General features: G+C 50.3%; 1 protein-coding gene across 2 annotated transcripts in view; it reads left to right on the forward strand.

Annotated features, from left to right (window-relative positions):
* Positions 1-20280, forward strand: part of PAPPA2 (pappalysin 2) — a 172939-nt gene that overhangs the window by 44126 nt on the left and 108533 nt on the right. For both annotated transcript variants that reach the window (XM_034779976.1, XM_034779977.1), the window contains exons 3-4: positions 5704-5849; positions 18164-18457. In XM_034779976.1, the coding sequence (XP_034635867.1) occupies positions 5704-5849; positions 18164-18457 (440 nt within the window). The remainder of the gene's footprint in view (positions 1-5703; positions 5850-18163; positions 18458-20280) is intronic.

The raw sequence follows: 20280 nt of genomic DNA on the forward strand, positions 1-20280 counted from the left end.
CTGGCCTGGGTCGGCTGGTGCTCTGAGGTGGCACCGAGCATTCTCTCTCTCGGGTGCTTGGCTTGCTGGTTCTTGCTCCCGTGCCTTCACCATCTGTGAAGTCAGGAAGGAATTTCCCTCAGGTCAGATCGGTAGTGAGCTTGGGGGGGGAGTTTCACCTTCCTCTGCAGCCGGAGGTACGGGATGTTTGTCGGGATCGTGTGGGTACATCTCACCTAATCAATTGGCTGACATTGCAGGGGCCTCCGGCGTTGGTGCATCTCGGTCCCTTGTGTTCTCAACCTGTGTCACATAATAGTGTAGTCTCCAGAGGGTTTCAATACTTGGTCTAGTTGGTGTGGTGGTATTTAGTGTGTGGGTGCCGGGTGCTGTTGATGGCCTGCATTATGCAGGAGGTCAGGTGGGATGATCTGGGAGTCCCTTTTCCTGATCGCTCCTGCCCTCGTGATGAGATGGTGTCATCATGGCGCATGTTGGGGACGGCCTGGCGAGGCAACCTAGATGGATCAGATTGTCCTAACTTTGCTGCTCTCTGTGACTTACATGGCAGGGGAAGTGTTTTCTGGAAATGCTGCTTGTGATGAGAAGTGGGGGAACTTGGTAAGAAATGGGGTCCTCTCAGCCCCACCCTGGAGCACAACCACTGGCTCCAGACAAGGTTTCCCAAAGTGACTAGTGATTTGGGGGTGACTCCGTTTTTGGGGCACTTGAGACACCGTCAAAGGGCTTGATTCTCAGAGGAAACAGACTCAGTGCTTTGTGAAAACAGGCACCCGGCGGTGGTTTCAGTTCGGGTACCCAAAAATGGACGTGCCTGATATCGCTAGTCAATACTGAAAATTTTGGCCATTTCAGAATCCAATTCAAAATGTCCTCTTTGGTTTTCCAGTGCCCCTTGGGCCTGCTTTTAGCCTGCTTCAGGGGCCTTGTTTCTCTCTTCCAATCCCTTTCTGCTCCCGCATTCTGCCAGCCACAGCCTCCTCTATGTCCCTGGCATCCAGAGTAGCGTATTTGCATATCTCTAGGTCTCATTAAGTCTTCTCCCCATTCCAGATATCAGATGGGAAAGTATCTTTTCACCCCGGCCCATGCGTAGTTTTTTGGTCTCTCTGCCATCACTGAATGCTGCAGCTTCTGTGAAAGCCGGTATATAAAGTACAGTTGCATTTTTTGTTTGCCTGCATGAATGGTTGAGGGGAAAGCGGGGGAGGGGCGTTCCCTTGGTATCTAGCTCCCAGTAGGGAGAAGTGGCTGCATTCTCTTCACAATATCTCCCTACCATATAACTTACAAGCTGCCAATTGCTATGGAAAGATCATGATAGCATGTGATAAATGAGGCCTTTTTCACCATTAATGATTTTATCAGCATTGTTCTGTATATTTATTCTCTAAAATGCTACATTCCCATGGTGGTGTGTTTTTTCTCCCAGAAATCTGTTGCTCCAGGTCACTCTCAGGGCCTGATCCAAAGACTTTCTAGTGAATGGGACTCTTTTTACTGACTTCAGTGGGTCGTGGATCAGACACTGTGTCCTTTGAGTGGACACAGAAAATATGTCCCTCTTATTTGCTGGGGCTGGTTATCACCATATTGAGGTGGCTAATGGGATTCATGAATGCATTAGCAGTGAGAGCTTTGTGGTGGGGGAACAACTCACTGGTGCGGCGCCTCCTGCTGGTTATCCAGGGAATTAGCTCTTCCAGCCCGGAGCGCCCTCTGCAGGCCGGTGTCTCGCCTGCCGCTGGCCCCCATGTCCTTCCCAGACCCCGTGCCCTTTGCCATGGGGTTCTGCCCACCGCAGTACTCCCTCATTCTAGGTGTCCCCTCCCAGGGGAATCCCCAACCCCCTATCCCCACCTTGCCTCAGTGGCTACTACCAGTCATCATCTAGCCCCCACTCCTTGCGCAGACTGCAGTCTATAAACCACTCATCATCGGCAAGGGGGGTTGGAGCAGCTGCCTCTGCCTTTATCTGGGCTGCCCCTCTGCAGCCCTAGTACCCTTTTGTGGGCCCTTAGCTTGGCGTGCAGCCTGGGGCTTTGCTAGGCTGGAGCTCCCCCAGCTCCCTCTGCTCTTCCCCAGCACTGCTCCACCCTAGATACCCTTCTCAGCTTCCCCAGCAGCCAGGTCCTTCTCTCTCAATGAAGCTAGAGAGAGTCTCTCTCAGCCGTGGTCTACACTATGAGTTCAGGTCGAATTTAGCAGCGTTAGATCGATTTAACCCTGTACCCGTCCACATGACGAAGCCATTTTTGTCGTCTTAAAGGGCTCTTAAAATCAGTTTCTTGACTCCTCCTCGACGAGGGGATTAGCGCTGAAATCGACCCTGCTGGGTCGAATTTGGAGTAGTATGGACGTAATTCGACGGTATTGGCCTCTGGGAGCTATCCCAGAGTGCTCCATTGTGACCGCTCTGGACAGCACTCTCAACTCAGATGTACTGGCCAGGTAGACAGGAAAAGCCCCGCGAACTTTTGAATTTCATTTCCTGTTTGGCCAGCGTAGCGAGCTGATCAGCACAGGTGACCATGCAGAGCTCCTCAGCACAGGTGACCATGGAGTCCCAGAATTGCAAAAGAGCTCCAGCATGGACCGAACGGGAGCTACTGCATCTGATCGCTGTATGGGGAGACAAATCCAAGGGCATGAAGGACAGAGATTATAAAAGGGACCCGCAGCAGTGCCGCATGAAGCCTACCAAAGAACCAGAGGGGCAAATGGCCAGTCCGGGTCAGAGCCCCAGACATGCCGCTTCTATGATGAGCTACATGCCATTCTAGGGGGTGCCCCTACAACTACTCCACCCCTGTGCTTCCCTCCTCCCTCATCCTTCCTGGGCTACCTTGGCAGTTATCCCCCCATTTGTGTGATGAATTAATAAAGAATGCAAGAATTTGACACAACAATGACTTTATTGCCTCTGCAAGTGGAGATCAAAGGGGGGAGGGGAGGGCGGTTGGCTTACAGGGAAGTAGAGTGAACCAAGGGGGCGGGTTTTCATCAAGGAGAAACAAACAGAACTTTCACACTGTAGCCTGGCCAGTCATGAAACTGGTTTTCAAAGCTTCTCCGATACACAGAGCACCCTGCTGTGCTCTTCTAAGCACCCTGGTGTCTGGCTGTGTGTAATCAGTTTCCAGGCGATTTGTCTCAACCTCCCACCCCACCATAAACGTCTCCCCCTTACTCTCACAGATATTGTGGAGCACACAGCAAGCAGTAATAACGGTGGGAATATTGGTTTCGCTGAGGTCTAACCGAGTCAATAAACTGCACCAGCGCGCTTTTAAACGTCCAAAGGCACATTTTACCACCAATATGAACTGCTCCGTACTACTGTCCAAGCTTCATGAGCCATGGGAGCAAGGGGTAGGCTGGAGTAGGTGCGACCGCACAGTGCTGCTGACTGGGAGAGCAGCCTGAGGCAGAAGCCTCCAGCTGGCATGATATTCCAGGTAGGACTGAATCTCCATTAGATGAAACTTAAAGAAGAGAATGACCTGGAGTCATTCCCATTTTTGTTCACACGTCCCCGACCAACTTGGCCAGAGCACCCACGGGACGACGACGATGGCTAGCAGTCGTATTGTACCGTCTGCTGTCCGCATGTCAAGGCAAGGGGATGCTGCTGTGTAGCACTGCAGCACCACGTCTGCCAGCAGACCCAGGAGACATATGGTGACAGTGAGCTGAGCAGGCTCCATGCTTGCCGTGGTATGTCGTCTGCACAGGTAACCCAGGAAAAACGGCGAGAAACGATTTTTTGCCGTTGCTTTCACAGAGGGAGGGAGGGAGGGGGGCCTGATGACATGTACCCAGAACCACCCGCGACAATGTTTTTGCCCCATCAGGCATTGGGAGCTCAACTCAGAATTCCAATGGGTGGCGAAGACTGTGGGAATTGTGGGATAGCTACCCACAGTGCAACGCTCCGGAAGTCGATGCTAGCCTTGATACTATGGATGCACACTGCCGACTTAATGCGCTTAGTGGGGACACACACAATCAACTGTATCAAGTCAATTTCTAAAAAATCGACTTCTATTAAATCGACCTAATTTTGTAGTGTAGACATACTCTCAGTCTCTGGCCCTTAGCCCTCTCATAGGGCCAGCTGTGGCCTGACTGGGGCGTGGCCCCCACCTGTGGCTGCTTCCCCCAATCAGCCTAGCTTTTCCCCTGCCCCAGCCCTCTCCCAGGGCTGTTTTAAGCCCTTCAGGGCAGGAGTGGGGTGACCACCCCGCTACAAGCTTTAATACATGATGATAATGAATCCCTTGGACTGATGGCTAGCTTCGCTCAGGCACCCGCCCAACAGCAGCTGGAAGAAGGAGCCGCTCAAGTGTCATTGGCAGGTGCCTCACAGAGTCTGCCAGGGTAGCCAAGCTCTGGATGCCAGGAGCTGCATCCCAGGGTAGGATGGAGGAACAGAGAGGAGGCTGTTGCTAGCAGAATGCAGGAGCAGAAAGGGATTGGATTCTGAAATGGCCAAAACTTTCAGAAATGACGCATGATTTCAGGCACCTCCATTTTTGGCTGCCCAAACTCTGAGGCCCTTGAGGTGTCTTGGCATGCCTGTATATGCATATCTCTTGGTCTGATTGATTCCTCTCCTCACTTCAGATATCAGGCGGGAACATATTGTTTCACCATGGCCCATGCTTAGTTCTTTGGTCCCTCTGCCATCACTGAATGCTGCAAAGTGGAGGCAGGAGTCCGGTAGGAGCAGGGCAGAGCAGAGCAGAGATCCAGGTACAGAGCTGGGAGGGGAGCAGGGAAGGGTCAGCATTGAAAGAAGGTGGGTGAGATATGAATGGAGGAACAGAGAGAGAGCAAGGATCTTACTTCCGGTCTGTTTCAGGGAGAGCTCAGCCCCTTGAGAAACCTGGGGGTGTCTCACTGAAACCAATACAGTTATAAGCACCTTTTTCTCCTTTTGGACGAACACCCTTTCTCTCCCTTGAGTTCCCCCTTCTCTCTTTCCTAGAGCAAGTCCCCTTCTCTTCCCCCACAGTGGGGGTGGTCTCTTCCTTTCCTCTCTCTCCCTGGAGTCCCCCATTCATCTCTCCTCCCATTTCCTCTCCTCATTGTTCTCTCCTTCCCCCTTTTCTCTCTTCCTGGGGGTCCCCTGGATTCCTGCTGCCCCAGGACAGGTACACCGCTACCTCGATATAATGCCACCTGATATAACATGAATTCGGATATAACGTGGTAAAGCAGTGCTCTGGGGGGGGCGGGGCTGCGCACTCCGATGGATCAAAGCGAGTTCAAATATAACGCGGTTTCACCTATAACACGGTAAGATTTTTTGGCTCCCGAGGACAGCGTTATATCGAGGTAGAGGTGTACCTTCTCTAAGAGCAGAATTCAGTCTTAACTAGGGAGAGACTATAAATAGCAAGAATTATTTATATTTGTTTGGTTGCATCTCTGCCCAAGCCCTTTAACTAACATGATACGACTCCGCATTAAGGTAACGAATTAACAGTCTGGTTGGACGTCTCCCTAAAACTGGCCAAGCCTTCCCAGACTGTCCCAGAATGCACTGGATCTCAAGGGATGGATTCTCTGGGGCAGCTTCTGCTCTGGTTGTTCCAAGGCCTCTCCCAGGGCCCTGTCCTACACCAGTTCAGCACAATCCTACTCCTTCCTGCTGCACTGAGATATCTGCTGACTGTCTCCCGTTCCCTGTCCCTGCAGGGCGTACATGAGCGTGAAGGAGCTGAAGGAGGCACTGCAGCTGAACAGCACACACTTCCTCAACGTCTACTTTGCCAGCTCGGTGCGGGAGGAGCTGGCCGGTGCCGCCACCTGGCCATGGGATAAAGAGGCCCTCAGCCACCTGGGTAAGCCAGTCCCCTTATGTGACTCCCATGTGTCAGCTTCTCCCTCTGTGGCTGGTGCACAGGGGGCAGCTGCCTGCTACAACTCTCATAGGGCATGGGCAGGCAGGTGGGGCCAGCGATCTAATCCAAAGCCCAGTGGAGTCAGTGGCAAGACTCCGATTGACTTGAGTGGGCTCTGGATCAGACCCTGTTGCCTTCAGCATGTGCAGTAGAGGCCTGTGCTTTGGAGCTAGGAGTCCTGCATTCATCCCAACTAGGGGCTGTTATACTTGAGACGGCCAGCCCCTTGGGGTGGGGACGGAGCACAGGAAGAGTGCTTCCTTAGGACAGGTGTTCCTCTCCAGGGGAGCTGTGATTGGGGGTTCATCTGGAAATGAGCAAGGGAATCTTAATGTCAGGCCTGACTGTGGCCACACCAAGCGAGTCGGCGCAGATGTGCCAGAGAGGCTCAGAGTAAGAAGGTAAGTGATGTGGGTCCATCCAAATTTACTGCCTTGAGCCCCAAGAGAAGCTTTGGAGAGAGATTCAGAAAAGTTCCTTTTTCTCGTTTTGAGAGCAGAGGGGCTACAATTCTGGCCAGAGGGGGGGGGGGGGGAGCAGGCAGGGCTGCCCTATGGGCTGTGCAGCTTCCAAGGGGAGTTCTTGTTCTCTCCCCTCCATAGCATGCTTCTGTCTAGCCCTACAGAGCCAGAACTCCCCCGCTGGGGTAGCACACAGAGAGAGGCAGCAGGGGCTGCAGTAGTAGCAACGCTGGGTTCACAGATTAGCTGTGTGTACAATTCACAGGCTTCCTTTTGTGATTTCAAGAGAACTAAAAAAGAGATGTGAACACTTCCAGAGCAGGCCATCAGCACCAGGCATTAGCACCGACGGCTCCTCCTGGCAAACATCAGTACATATGCCAGATCTAGTCACTTTTTTAGATCCTGATCCAACACCCAGCGAAGTTAATGGAAAGATTCCCACTGCCTTCAGTAGGCTTGGGAACAGGCCCCTAAATCAGCCCCAATAAAAAGGTGTGAGCAGGAGGTGCTCTCCCAGTGGGGCACAGACAGCTGCTGTTCAAACGGAACTGATGTGGTTCATGTTTCCTTCTCTTGTGCATGTCTTTTTCTTTTTCTCTTTCTTCTATTTCCCTCCTTTTTCCCCCTCCCTTCCCTCCCTCTCTCCGCTCTCAGACATTTCTGGCAGAGCCCTTTACTCTTTGCAGTCAAAACATCTTACTGAGCAACACTTAAGTAACTGGAAGTAATTGCTCCCGGCACCTGCATGCCAGACCTTGACCTTCTGCTTTCATAGCGTGGGATGTTCAAACCTTCAAATTCTAAACAGCCACTGGAGCGCTGTTTTAAAGTTATTTTTACCAGTTCCTTTCTTCAGCGTGCTGAATGCTCACAGAGCCGTGGATTTTGGGGCTGGCTTCTCAGCTGCAGAGTGCTCCACTCGCTTGTTGAGGAAGGCAGATCTCTGTGGAATCCATTCCTTTGGCTATCAAGAATCATTTTCAAGGCTCAGCCACTTGTGACTGACACTTATTTTCCTACAACCAGCTTCTCAGTCATACTCCTTCTCTTCAACCCCCTCTGACTGTCCATGTGTATCCCCTATCCCCTCCCTTCATCACCAGGCCTTTCTCGGCTCCTTTCCAGTGCATACCCCTGATTCTGTGTTCCCTAAGAGGCGTGCAGAAGGCAGTGGGTTAGTCTGATGTCTCAAAGCCTTGCATTTACCTCTGGGATCATCCAGCCTGAAATCGTAAGCAGAGCTAGGCACCTGCTGCAACATTTGAGTCAAGCGCTTCAACTAAAGGGGGTGGGGTGGGGGTTAGCTTGGCATTAGAGCCAGAGCTGGGATGTTTGAATCTGGATCTGAACTTTGCCAAAACTCAAGCATGGATTGAAGGCTTTGGTTCAAGCCCGTCTCTTCTTTTGTGAAGGAGGGGGACAGCTTTGCATTCAATCAATAGGTGTTTCCACCACACAGACCTCACTTCACACATTGTAGCATGCATACCTGCCTCAGTTCTGAAGAGGCCAAAGAACAAGCAGACTTCAAAAAACAAAGCTTTTGACAAAGATCCAGATCCTCAAAGGAGCCTAATGCCCATTGGTTTTAATGGGATTTAGGCACCTAAATACCTTGAGAATCTGGATCAAAGTCCCTCACATGAGGCTATTAAAGAAAATAAATAAACATGAAGTGATAGGCAAAGTATTGTAATGGATCAGAAGCTGGTTAAGAGATACCAGAGGGGCAGCCGTGTTAGTCTGATTCCATAAAAACAATGAGGAGTCCGGTGGCACCTTAAAGACTAACAGATTTATTTGGGCATAAGCTTTTGTGGGTAAAAAAACCCACTTCTTCAGATGCATGGAGAAGTGTTTTTTTTAACCCACAAAAGCTTATGCCCAAATAAATCTGTTAGTCTTTAAGGTGCCACCGGACTCCTCATTGGTTAAGAGATAGAGAACTGAGTAGGGATAAATTATCAACTTTTAACATAGCAGAAGAGTGATTGTGTGGGATGGCCGAAAGTTCTGGTGATATTTTATGTATTTACTAATATTCTAGAAAAAGGGTAAGCAATGCGGGGTCAAAATTTGCAGATGACACAAAATTATTTAACTTAGTCAAGAGTGGAGAAGACTGTGCATCTTCAGAGGGACGTAACCAAGACAGTTGAGTGGATAACATGACAGCAGATGCAATTCACTTCTGACAAGTGCATGGTAATGCACATTGGAAGGAATACACTGAACTACTAGACCTTCCACTCAAGAAGAAGCCCACAACAACTCAATAAAAACCCCTGCGCAATGCACAGCAGTGATCGAAACCACAAACAAAAAGTTGAGGTAAATATAAGTGATGAGATAGAGAACAATGCCAGTTTATCCTTCAGTGGGAAGCACTCACCTGGAATATTATTGTGTTTAGTTCTCATCATACTGGGGGCGCTGGGTCCAATACCACCCTTCAGAGTCTGTCCACTTTGTCAGGCAGTCGCCACCTATTTCCCCTTGGAGGGAACCACTGACAGGAGGAGTACTACGCTCTGGTTACAGCTGTTACACCAGAACTAGCTAGACTACCATTGTCATCGCCGGATGAAATGGTGACTTTGACATACCCTTCCCCCCCAGATGACTTCAAGCAGTTCCAAGACCTTCTGCGCCATCTCAAGTGAACTTCAGTTCCCACTAGAGGAAATCCAGGACTCCCAACACGAGCTCTTGGACATCCTCCACACCTTGGGACCTATGAGAATAGCCCTCCCTGCCAATGAGGCCATACTGGAACTGTTTAGGACAGTGTAGCACACCCCCGCCACCTGTACACCTACCCCCAAAGGGGCAGAGAGACACTGTTATGTGCCAGCTAAGGGCTCAGAATTTTTATGCTTCGGAAAGATCCACCTTCGTTGTCTTCAAGCATGACTACAGTTGGTATACTCACCAAGCCATCATTCTGGTCACGGTTCTGTTCACCTTCTGGTCACGGTTCCTGCCAAGGTACTATCTTCGTTCCTATGTTGGACAAATCCTTCCCACATATGCATGGTAGTCCACTTTATCCCCTCTTCTCCGGACAAAACTATAATTACGTCCCTAATAGACTGAGGAGCCCATATGGACAACCGTATGACACAAGGAAGTCCAGAATGCATATTGATGTCCTGGAACTTTGAGCAGTACAAAAGGCATGCAAATTCCTTCTTCCATTCATCCACTGTCACCATGTCCTGATAACATCAAACAACACTACGACCATATTCTACATCAACAAGCAATGGGGAGGAAAGTCTGCCTCCCTGTGCGCAGAAGCAGTCAACTTCTGCAACTGGTGCATCACTAAGCAGATCACCCTATCTGCAGCCTACCTTCTGGGGAAGCAGAATGTGCTTGCAGACTCCCTCCAGCAGATGTTTTGGGATCAACAATGAGTGAGAACTCCACGGCAGGGTGCTACATGACTTTTCACGCAATGGGAAATTCCAACCAGAGATCTGTTCACTTCTCAAACCAACAGCAAGTGTGACACGTATTGCTCCAGAGGAGCTCTAGGTTATCACTCCCAGGGCGATGCTCTCCTCCTCTCCTGGTCAGACCAGCTCAACTATGCTACCACTCTTGTCACAGGTGCTGCACAAGATCCAACAAGACAAGGCGATTGTCATCCTCATCACCCCATTCTGGCCCAAACAGTTTGGTTCTCCAGCCTCCTGCACACATGTTGTCTCATCTGCCGATTGCTATCCTGACCTTTCCAGAGCTCCTGACCCAGTGCAACAGCAAGAACAAACACCCCAATCCATGACTGCTTCACCTCAGGGCATGGTATTTGGATGGGCATCATCCCTAGAACGTCCATGTTCCTCAGTCATGCAGGATATCCTTTCTATTAGCAGAAAGGACTCTACTAGAAAATGTTACCTGGCTAAATGGAAATGCTTCTGCACTTGGACACAGCTAAGAGGCATTATGTTAGAAGCCGCAGACATTCCCTTCATTTTAGACTATAACCTGTCTTTAAAGACATCAGGTCTCTCCCTCAGCTCCCTGGAAGTCCACCTAGCAGTGATCAGTGCATTCCGTCCTCCTACTGAGGGCTACTCCAGTTTTGCACACCCTCTAACCAACCGAGTCTGGAAAGACCTCGTAAGAACCTTTCTACTTCTTCAAAAGATCCTGCCCCAGTGGGACCAGTTCTTGTTCTCTCAGCACTAACAAGTCTCCCCCTTTGAGCCTTTAGCTACTTGCTCCATGGCTCTTCTCTCCATGAAGGTCGCCTTCCTTGTAGCCATCGCTTCAGCAAAAAGCATTGGAGAACTTGGAACAGGGGTGGCAGACCCTCCATTCACTGTGTTCCACAAAGATAAAGTTTCCTTACATTTATACCCCAAAGTAGTTTAGGAGTTTCACAGTAATCAATCCATTCACTTACTTGTATTCTTCCTGAACCACACGCGTCTGTGGAACGTAGACTTCACTCCCTTGATGTGCGACGAGCTTTGACCTTTTCCCTACAGAGAACAAGACCAATCAGGAAGTCCCCAAGATGGTTTATCGCGATAGCAGAGAAAGTCAGTGAGCACGCTATCTCCTTCCAGAGAATTTCTAAATGGCTACCCAGCTGCGTTCTACTCGGCTATCAGCTCTCGAACCTCCCACTCCCTACAGGGGTAAAGACTCACTCCACTAGAGGGCAAGCAACGACCAGGTTGTCTCTTCACAATCTAAACCCTCTAGACATCTGTAAAGCAGTCACATGGAGTTCCATCCACACATTTTCAAAACATTACGCCCTGGTGCAGGACTCAACTGCTGATGCCTCCTTTGGAATGGCAGTGCTCCACTCAACCCTACTGTCCTCATCCTCGCACCCTCATCTTGCTTACGTACTGCTCGTCAGTCACCCACAGTGGAATACAGTAGGGACCATCACTCAAAGAAGAAGAGGAGGTCACTTACCTGTAAATTGAAGTTCTTCGAGAAGCATGGTCCCTCTCTGTATTCCACTACTCGCTCTCCTTTCCCTCTGCTTTGGATCTCCTCTTGATTCAGGGCAGAGAAGGAACTGAAGAGTTGGTTGGTCCGCCCCACCCTTTATCATCTCGGTCAAAAGGACAAGGTGAGCCAGGGCACATGCATGGACCAGCAGATGTCGCTTTCAAAATTCTTTGACTCCAGGTGCATAGCACGCATGGCTAATGCACAGTGGAATACAATAGGGACCACCCATCTCGAAGAACCTCCGGTTACAAATAAGTTACCTCCTTTTAGTCCAGGACATCACTACAGGGCATAGTAAACTTGTTTGAGTGCCTTAGCGTAGCATGTTTCCTATAAGTGAAAACTTAACTTTGAATTTCCTGGGTTTATAATGTTTGGTTTTGGGATAATTACAGCATCCCCGTAATTTCTTTTTCCTTTATTTTTTACTGTTAGTTACTTTCAACCTTACATCCATCCAGAAGGCAACAAATTTAAAACTAATGAAAATAAATATTTTTTATATTTACATAATTAACCATTGGAACTCACTGCCACAAGCTATGAAGGCCGAGAGCTCAGCACAGAATGATTCAAGAGGGGGTCAGAGGTTCTTGTGGCTAGTAAGGTTATCCACAATTATTCAGCGTGCCTGCCTCAGGATAGAAGCCAGTCGAGTAAGGCCCTAGGATTTGGAAAAAGTTTCCTTTTGAGCACATTAGTGCAGTGACGATCCATTCTGGAGCCTTGACACCTGTCTCTAAATCAGGCCTGGGTGAGGAGGGAGTGTTACATTGGTGGCACTCCACTGGCTGAGAGTAGTAAAGTCCCTGGGTCTATAAGTTCTAGGGAGAGTAGAGAAGGAGCAGCTGGCTCCCTCCCTCCGCCTCCTGCTGTGGGTTTTGTCTGAGTCTTTGCTCTGGCTCCTCTCGCCCCTCACCCAATCTGAGAGCAGCCCCTCCCCTCCAAATGCAGAGCGCTTAGCTCCAGGGCCCAGGGAGTGGGCACAAGGAGAGTGGCAGGAGACTCCCCATCACCTGCCAGCAGCCTGCAGACCTTGTCTCCCTCACATCTCCAGGCCCCGGCCCAGCCCACACCCCAGCACTACCTCCATCCCCTGGCCCAGTCCCCACCTCAGCTGCACCACCTTCTCCCTATCATCCTCAACCCCCAGCTCAGCTGTACCGCCCTCGCCCGGCATTCCCAGTCCCCACCCCACCAGCCCATCCCCCACTCCAGCTGTACCATCTTCCCTCAGCACCTCTAGTCCAACTCCCACCCTAGCTGTACCACCGCTCCCATCGTTCCTCACCCCACCAGCCCATCCTGCACCCCAGCTGTACCAGCCTCGCCCAGCACCCCCAATCCCCACCCCACTAGCCCATCCACCACCCTAGCTGAACCACCCTCCCCGGCATCCCCAGCTGCCACCCCAGCATCCCTGGCTCAATGCCCCCCACAAACTGCCCGCCTACTGTTTGGATATGTGCCATACAAAATGGCCAAAACCCGCATCTCGTGACCCAAGTCTCACAATCCTTTGCACCTTTGATTGGGTGGGTTGCAGTTTGATTTTTTTTGACCATCGTGCAAGTCACAGACCAATGACGGTTAGAAACCAGAGCTCTACAGCATCTGTCACTGGTCACGGTGAGAGGCAGGACACTGGCCTTGGGCTGGAGACCTCTGTGGGAAGCCCAGGTGCTACAGAAGTGGTGTTGGTGACTCAGGTCTGTCTTCCCTTGGAGTCAGTACAGCAAAGCTCCAACATGGTGGTTGGAGGCACTGGCCTCCTGGAGGCGCAAATTGTTGGATGCTACGTAACAATGTAGTCCTGGAGCACTGGGGACCTCCTTGTGCTTTTCCCCAGGAGTCAGGATGTGAGTGAGCATCTGTGGCAAACCCCAACTCGATGGGTTATGCTCTTCCCTGAAATCCCCTCCGCAGTCTCCAAGCAGTGGAGGTTATTCTTCATGCCCCGCTCCCTTCCCAAAGGCAGGGCCATTTTGTTTCTCTGGGATTCTGGCTGGGAGAGGCTGGGGCCAGCCCCCCTTTTCCCCTCACACTGAGGGAGAGTTGGAGACAGCAGGCTCTCCTTTCCCTCTCTGCCTCCCAGGATGGGGAGGTGGATCCAGGGAGACAAAAGGAGGAAGAAAGGGGACTCCCAAGTGGGCAGACCTCGGTGAGTTCCCTGGCTCAGCACTGGTAACTGGCTGGCCTGATATCAGGGCACAGGGCCTTTGGGAGGTCACTAGTCCACCCAGATTAGCATATGGGCTACTGTCGATGCAAAGGCCTTTGTTACAGTTATTGACTGGACACCTCTAGCTTGCTGAGCAGTCTTGAGGCTCAGACCTTAGTGAGTTTGTCTCAGCACCCATAGCTAGCAGGTCTGGTCTCCCAGGACAGGCTGCCATAGGTCACTGGCTCAGCTTCTCCAGCTTGCTGGGGTAATTTTAAGGCACAGCATTTTGTGACATCTCTGGTTCCCCATCTCTAGCTTGCTGGGCTTATGTCAAGGCACAGGCCTGGGGGAAATGATTGGAACACCACCTCTATCTTGCTAGTCTGACGTGAAAGCACAGGCCTCTGGGACATCACTGGCATCTCTATCTTTTTGGGCTTCTGTGTGAGGCCCCTGGCTTGCTGGGATGATGCAAAGGCACAAAGAAGAACAGGAGTACTTGTGGCACCTTAGAGACTAACAAATTTATTAGAGCATAAGCTTTCGTGGACTACAGCCCACTTCTTCGGATGCATATAGAATGGAACATATATTGAGGAGATATATATACCCACATACAGAGAGCATAAACAGGTGGGAGTTGTCTTACCAACTCTGAGAGGCCAATTAATTAAGAGAAAAAAAAAACTTTTGAAGTGATAATCAAGCTAGCCCAGTACGACTCTGGGAGATTAGGGTTAGCTCGCTCATCTGATGTCAAGGGCTCTTGTGAGCTCACTTGCTGAGCACCTCTAGCCCGCAGGCCTGATATGAGGATTTCATTTAAAGCCAATTGAAATCTGTGCCAACAGGATTGCATAAAAGGGAGGTGAAGGAGGGGAGAAGGGAGAGACAGCAGTGAAAGGAGGGAGTGGGGGGAAGGCAAGGTGGGGGGAGCGGTTCTGCTGCAGTAGATTTCTATCCTTCCAGCAGCAGCAGATTTTGAACCACTTTCAGGGGCATTGCATTGGGAGACCCCACCCAGGTCCCAAACAGTCAGCATGCTGAAATTTATCTCACCAAGGGGAAGGAGAGAAGGTGGGGGGAGTTCTGGAAATAGTGCAGCATTCTCCCTCTATTTCAGCTCCATCCATCCATCCATCCATCCATCCATTAGCTTTAACAAAAATTGGCTTTCCTTTTGCTGGTGGTGGGGAGCTCAAGCCTGGGGTCTTGGCAAATGCTCTCTGCAGCAACTCTCTCTACTTATTAGAATACTTCTTTATTCCTCTCCCGGGGAAGGGGTTTCATATTTCAGCTCAAAGGTGGGAATATTAAATTACAGGGCCTCTGGTGCCCTGAGCGATCAGACCCGAATGGATCGGTTTGTCATTCCTTGTGGTTAGCGCCACGGGATCAGTGCAGGGCTTTCATATTGCATTCATTTCTTTCTGAGCATTGTTTTCTTTCTGCACGTGCGTCCCACCCTCACCCCTTCCAGCTCTCAGGCAGGGAGCCTCTCGCCTTGCTCAGACTGGGGTTTGGCTGGAGAGAGGCTTTTTTCTCTTGCACTTTTTTTTTTGGATTGAAATGCGAAGAAGCTTTGTGTTGGTTTGCTGGCATCTCCATCGACTGAGCACCCTCTCTTACCCACCCCCATCATGTGAAAGCAGGTCTCTTCTCTGGGCAGCTCCCGGGACATCTCTGGGACATAGAGAGTGGTGGAAGCTGCATGCCGAGTGCAATTGGATCAGAAAATGGGAGGAAGGGGTCAAATGGTGTAACTTGCTCCAAACTGGTGCAGAGCAAAGCTCCAATTCATTCCTGGGTCAGTGCAAAGTCCAGCGCAGCTATTGAGCTTTCAGGGCCATGTCTCTCTTTAGTCCACTTTTACAAGATACCTGCAGGGCCAACAAGAAAAACATCAATCCAGTGCCCTCGCCGGCCCACTCCCAGCATGCCCTCTCTGCTGGAGGCTCCGGCAGGGGAAGAGAGGTGCAGAGACAGCGGGACATGAGGGGGTATTTTCTGCTCTGGGAGTATTCACCAGGGGGGCCATGCAGTCACTTTGTGGCCCCTTTTCACCAACACAAAGGAGCTGCAGGGTAACTGTGAATTCAGCTGCTGGCGTGTAAAACAAGTGTAATTTACACACCAGTGGGCTCACTGGGGGAACAGTAGGAAAAACAGCTGACAGGAGCAATGGAGCTGCAGAACCGTGCCAAGCCTGCAGAGTGCTTTGAATGTGTCAAGTGCTGCATGGGGGCTGTCACTTCGTTACTGATTATTGTTATTTTTTGAATTCTCTCTGGGGCCACAGCCTGCTCTTTATTGCACTTGTGTCAGTTCCGAGCCACTCCAGCAAGTCATTCTGAATTCAGGCTGGCGGAGCAGAGAGAAAATTCCGACCCTCTAAACCAAATCCTGCACTTCTTAAGCCTCCCTCTTGCACCCTGTTGGGAGATCACTGGTGGATAGCTCAGTCAGTTGCCTGTACTGGTGCCCCTCACTCCCTCCTGTGACCTGCCTGGGGGCTCCTGAGGGCTATAATACTTTGGTCTGATTCTAGTTACTGGGGGTGATGTGGGGCTGGCTGGCTGGAGTTGGTGGCCTGTGAGATACAGGCGGTCCGACTGGATGATCTAGTGGCCCTCTCTGGCTTTAAACTCTACGACTCTAAGGATTGCTTAGGGGATAAATAGGGTAGAATCTAGCCCTGTGCATCTGGTTCCAGCCATACCCTGGTATACATCGGGCATAGCTTCACTGAAGTAGTCAGAGTCTCCTGGGTGTAAATCCGGACACACTGAGGTCAGAGTCATGCCTTCCCTCAGAAGGAATGCCTGCACTTCCTCGGGCTGAGGCAAACACGAGCAGCACTGGTACTGCAGCTGTCAATCGGTGTTGCAATAGCACAGGCAGAACCAGGAGGTAGAGTAGCAGATTGGTCCATCGACAATAGAGTTCAAGCTTGCCCTGGGGTATGTCTGCCCTGTAATCATGGGGTAGAATTGAAGCATGTGTAGGCATATCCAAGCCAGCTTAAGTGTAGCTAGCTTGGGCACTGGAGTAGTGAGGCCACAGAGGCACGGGGTTCAGCATGGGCTAGCCCTGGGAATAATTACCGAGCATTCCTGGGAGGCTTGTACAGTCTGTGCTGATGGGCAGGCTGCTACCACTTCACCGCTATCAGTAGCTGAGCTAGCTAGAGTAAAGCTGTCTCCAGTCTGTCTACAGACTTTGCAGTCACACCCACCATGCAGTATGGACGGACACTCAGACAGCATTGCTGGCCCTAAGAATGTGTTTGGGTTTTGGCTTTTCCCTCTCTTTTTTTTCTTTACCCCCTTTTCCAGTAGCAAAATGAAAAAAGGGAAACAAGGAAAAAGCAGGAAGGGGCAGAGGGAGGAAAAACTTCTTTAGTTTTGTACATTTTTTGGTTGAAAACCTGGAAAATGTCAGAAGAAACCAAAATTTTCTGCAAAAGTTTTCACTGGGGCCAGGGAGGCAGTTTTCCATTCCCAGTGGGAAATTCGGAACCAGTGCTAGTACAGCCCTGGAACTGTAAGAGGAGAGAGGGCACTGAGGGTCAGGGTTGCCATGCCTGGGGAATGCTCACATGCTTGTGCTATGCTTAGCTCTTACCAGTGCTATTGGCCCTGTGACTTTTGTAAGCATTAAACCCACATATAGTTTTTAAGAAAGAAGCAAACACCTTCATCAAAGCAGGAGATAGCATGAGGGGCTTGACTTTGGAGCCATTCCTATCTGGATGACTGACTCGGATGTCTCCACGGGAGGCTCAGTAAGCAACGAGAAACCAGTTGGTGGGTCTCAGTTCTGTGTCTAGTCAGCAGATGTTTGTGTTGCCCCCAAAAGCCCCATCTAATTTCCACCTTTGTTGGCAGTCTCAGCAGAGAGACCAGGGATTGCCTGAGCGTGGAGCAACCGGGCCATCTCTCTAGGACCCCTTTTTGGGATAGAGCGGGGAAGCTTGGGCTTGTGTTGCTATGATCAGCAGGTTCCAGTGCATTCAGTCTCGCAATTTTCACCAGCTTGAAAACTCCACTGCCCAGAAAGGGTGGGACTTTCAAAAGCATGCAAGTGAGGTGGGAGCACAAATCCCATTGACCATTGTTGGGACTCATGCTCTTGAAAAGCGCACACCAAATGAGTCATGGATTCAGGGCCAAATTCAATCCTGGTGTAAGCAGGCCCCGCTCCACCAGCTTCTTTGGATCTGCACCTGGGTTTGAATGTAGCCCTTAGTCTCTGGGGAGGAGTCAAGACTGTCATGGCATGAGCATCACATATCTCAGTTGGGTGCACCAGGTCAGAAATACATTTAGAGGTTAAGCAAGGCTGTAAACGAGAATTTTATCTCAGAATAGACATTAAAGGAAATCGCAGCTGAAATGATCTGATGACCCAGGTGTTGGAAAAGGACCTGACCCAGGGAGGTGCTGATCAGCTCCTTCAAGGCGCTGAGTGCCGTCAACTTCCTGAAAGTCTGTCTTGCCTCTTGCATCAGGCACCTTATTTGTGATCGCTAAGAAAACTGAGACATGAGTATTAACTGGACTAAACCATTAGAGGTCAGAGGTAGTTGCTTCCCCATGTATCTCTCTTAATTATACTGAATGTGCTTTCAATTCCAGGTGGCGTGGTCCTCAATCCAGCCTATTATGGCATGCCCGGCCATACCAACACCATGATCCATGAAGTAGGACATATCCTGGGACTCTACCATGTCTTTAAGGGAGTGAGCGAAAGGGAATCTTGTGATGATCCCTGCAGGGAGACTACACCTTCCATGGAGACCGGTGACCTCTGTGCCGACACAGCCCCTACCCCCAAAAGTAAACTCTGCCGAGATCCAGATCCTACCAATGACACCTGTGGCCACACCCTCTTCTCCGGAACGCCGTTCAACAACTACATGAGCTACACAGGTAACGGGAGGGAATTGTTATTGTATCAGCTAGAAATTCAGCTTGTATTTCATTCCCATCTGTGTATGGATCCCATCTGTGTACTCCCTGGATTGTTCCTTCCTTTCAGGAATTTGGGCCCCCCAGGTATCCAGACCCACCTAGAACTTCAAGTGGCATAAAATAAGCACTGGGGCTATACCAATTTATACCAGCTCAGTGTCTGGCCCTTGGTGTGTAGGCAATACCCTGCTCACCCCTTTGTTCTTGGCATCAGTGATTTTTCTCCCTCCTGGCTTGACTTTCTCTGGATGACCAAAGCAGTCTTGAGACCAACATGTGCAAATCTAGGTGCCTACGTTCAGGCATTTAAATCTATATTTAAGCACCTCATTAAATGTCTGATTTAGGCACTTACTCTGGGTTGAGATGCCTGGTTTTAAGTCACCTCTGCCCTGATTTCCAAACGTGCAGCGCACCGACAGCAATCATTGACTTCTACTGGAATTGGGAGTGCTTGGCAGTTCTGAGAATGAGGCTGCCCTCTGCCAACCCACCAGGCCAATTCTCCTCTCACCCCACTGCCCAACAGGAGCTATTCCATTGCAATCAGGGGTGTGAAACTGAGGTAAGCACCAGTGAGTTAGTCCATCAGCTCACCTCCTTTCTCTCTGAAGCTGGAGACCAGAACGCACAGTGGATCTTTCTTCCGGGATTTTCTAAAGTGATGGAAGACTGCTTGGTTAGAGGGGCTCCCTTTAGTTGTATGGTGGCCGAACAAATGGATACAGAGGGTAATAGCATTTCCTTTCTCCCACCCCTTGTCTGCCCTGCTTGTTTAGATTGTAAACGCTCCAGAGTAGGGACTGTCTCTCATTATGTGTCCATACAGCACCTAACGCAGTAGGGCCTTGATCTGTAATTCAGCTGATAAATGATAATAAAGGACCGGATCCCCGTGAATTGGCATGACACCTTTGACTTCACCGGAACTCTGGCAGCTTATATCCACTGGGGAGCTGGCCCAGTAATAATCCTCTGGCACTCTGGGGGCAGAACAAATGGAACATCTCAGCATTTGGGTCAACGTTCTCTCTCTGAAGAAAACCAGGGTCCTAAGTCCAAAGCGATGCAAGGGTAAGGGTTGAGCCCTTGCAGACTGGTGCTTTGGCCTACACAACCACTGCATAGCGGTACGATTGAATTCATTATCCTGTGCAAGTGTTTTGTGGTGCCACTGGTCTGAAAGATGCCATACAAACATAACCAACATCTGTTCTTCTGCTGACAATCAATTAAATGGGCCAGACCCTAAAGACCTTACTGAGTTTTTCCTCAGGCCTAACTCCTCCAAATTCCAATTGACTTAAAGCTCTGAGGCAGAGGTGCTTTAGACACAGCAGTGGCTTTGATGAGTGAAGAGCTGTTTGCGATACCTGGCTGGCTAATATTAGGGTTGATAATAACATGTGCTGTTATGCATGCACTAAGCTCAGGGTAATCAGATCTCATGCTCCAGGGTATAAGATGGTCACCCGCTGGGCTCAAGAAAGAGTACGCTTCCCAAGCGCCGTCCACACCATTGCACAGTGGGTTGATTGGCTTCTGGGACTCCTTGCCTTCTCCGGCAGCAGCAGGTCATGGCAGGCGCTGGATGCAGAATCCTACATCAGATGATGTGCTATGGGCCCATGCTGTGGGCTGGTAGCTCAGCAGATGTAAACTGGCATAGCTCCATGGAAGCCAGTCCAATAGCGCTGGCTCTGGCTCTGTGCTCCTTCTATGCATGTGTTGGAGGAGCGCAATGGAACCTGTGGAAATGCCTGGTCTGCCCCATCATGGCA

This window comes from Trachemys scripta, chromosome 8 (assembly GCF_013100865.1).
Source record: "Trachemys scripta elegans isolate TJP31775 chromosome 8, CAS_Tse_1.0, whole genome shotgun sequence".
In the NCBI taxonomy this organism is placed as follows: Eukaryota; Metazoa; Chordata; order Testudines; family Emydidae; genus Trachemys; species Trachemys scripta.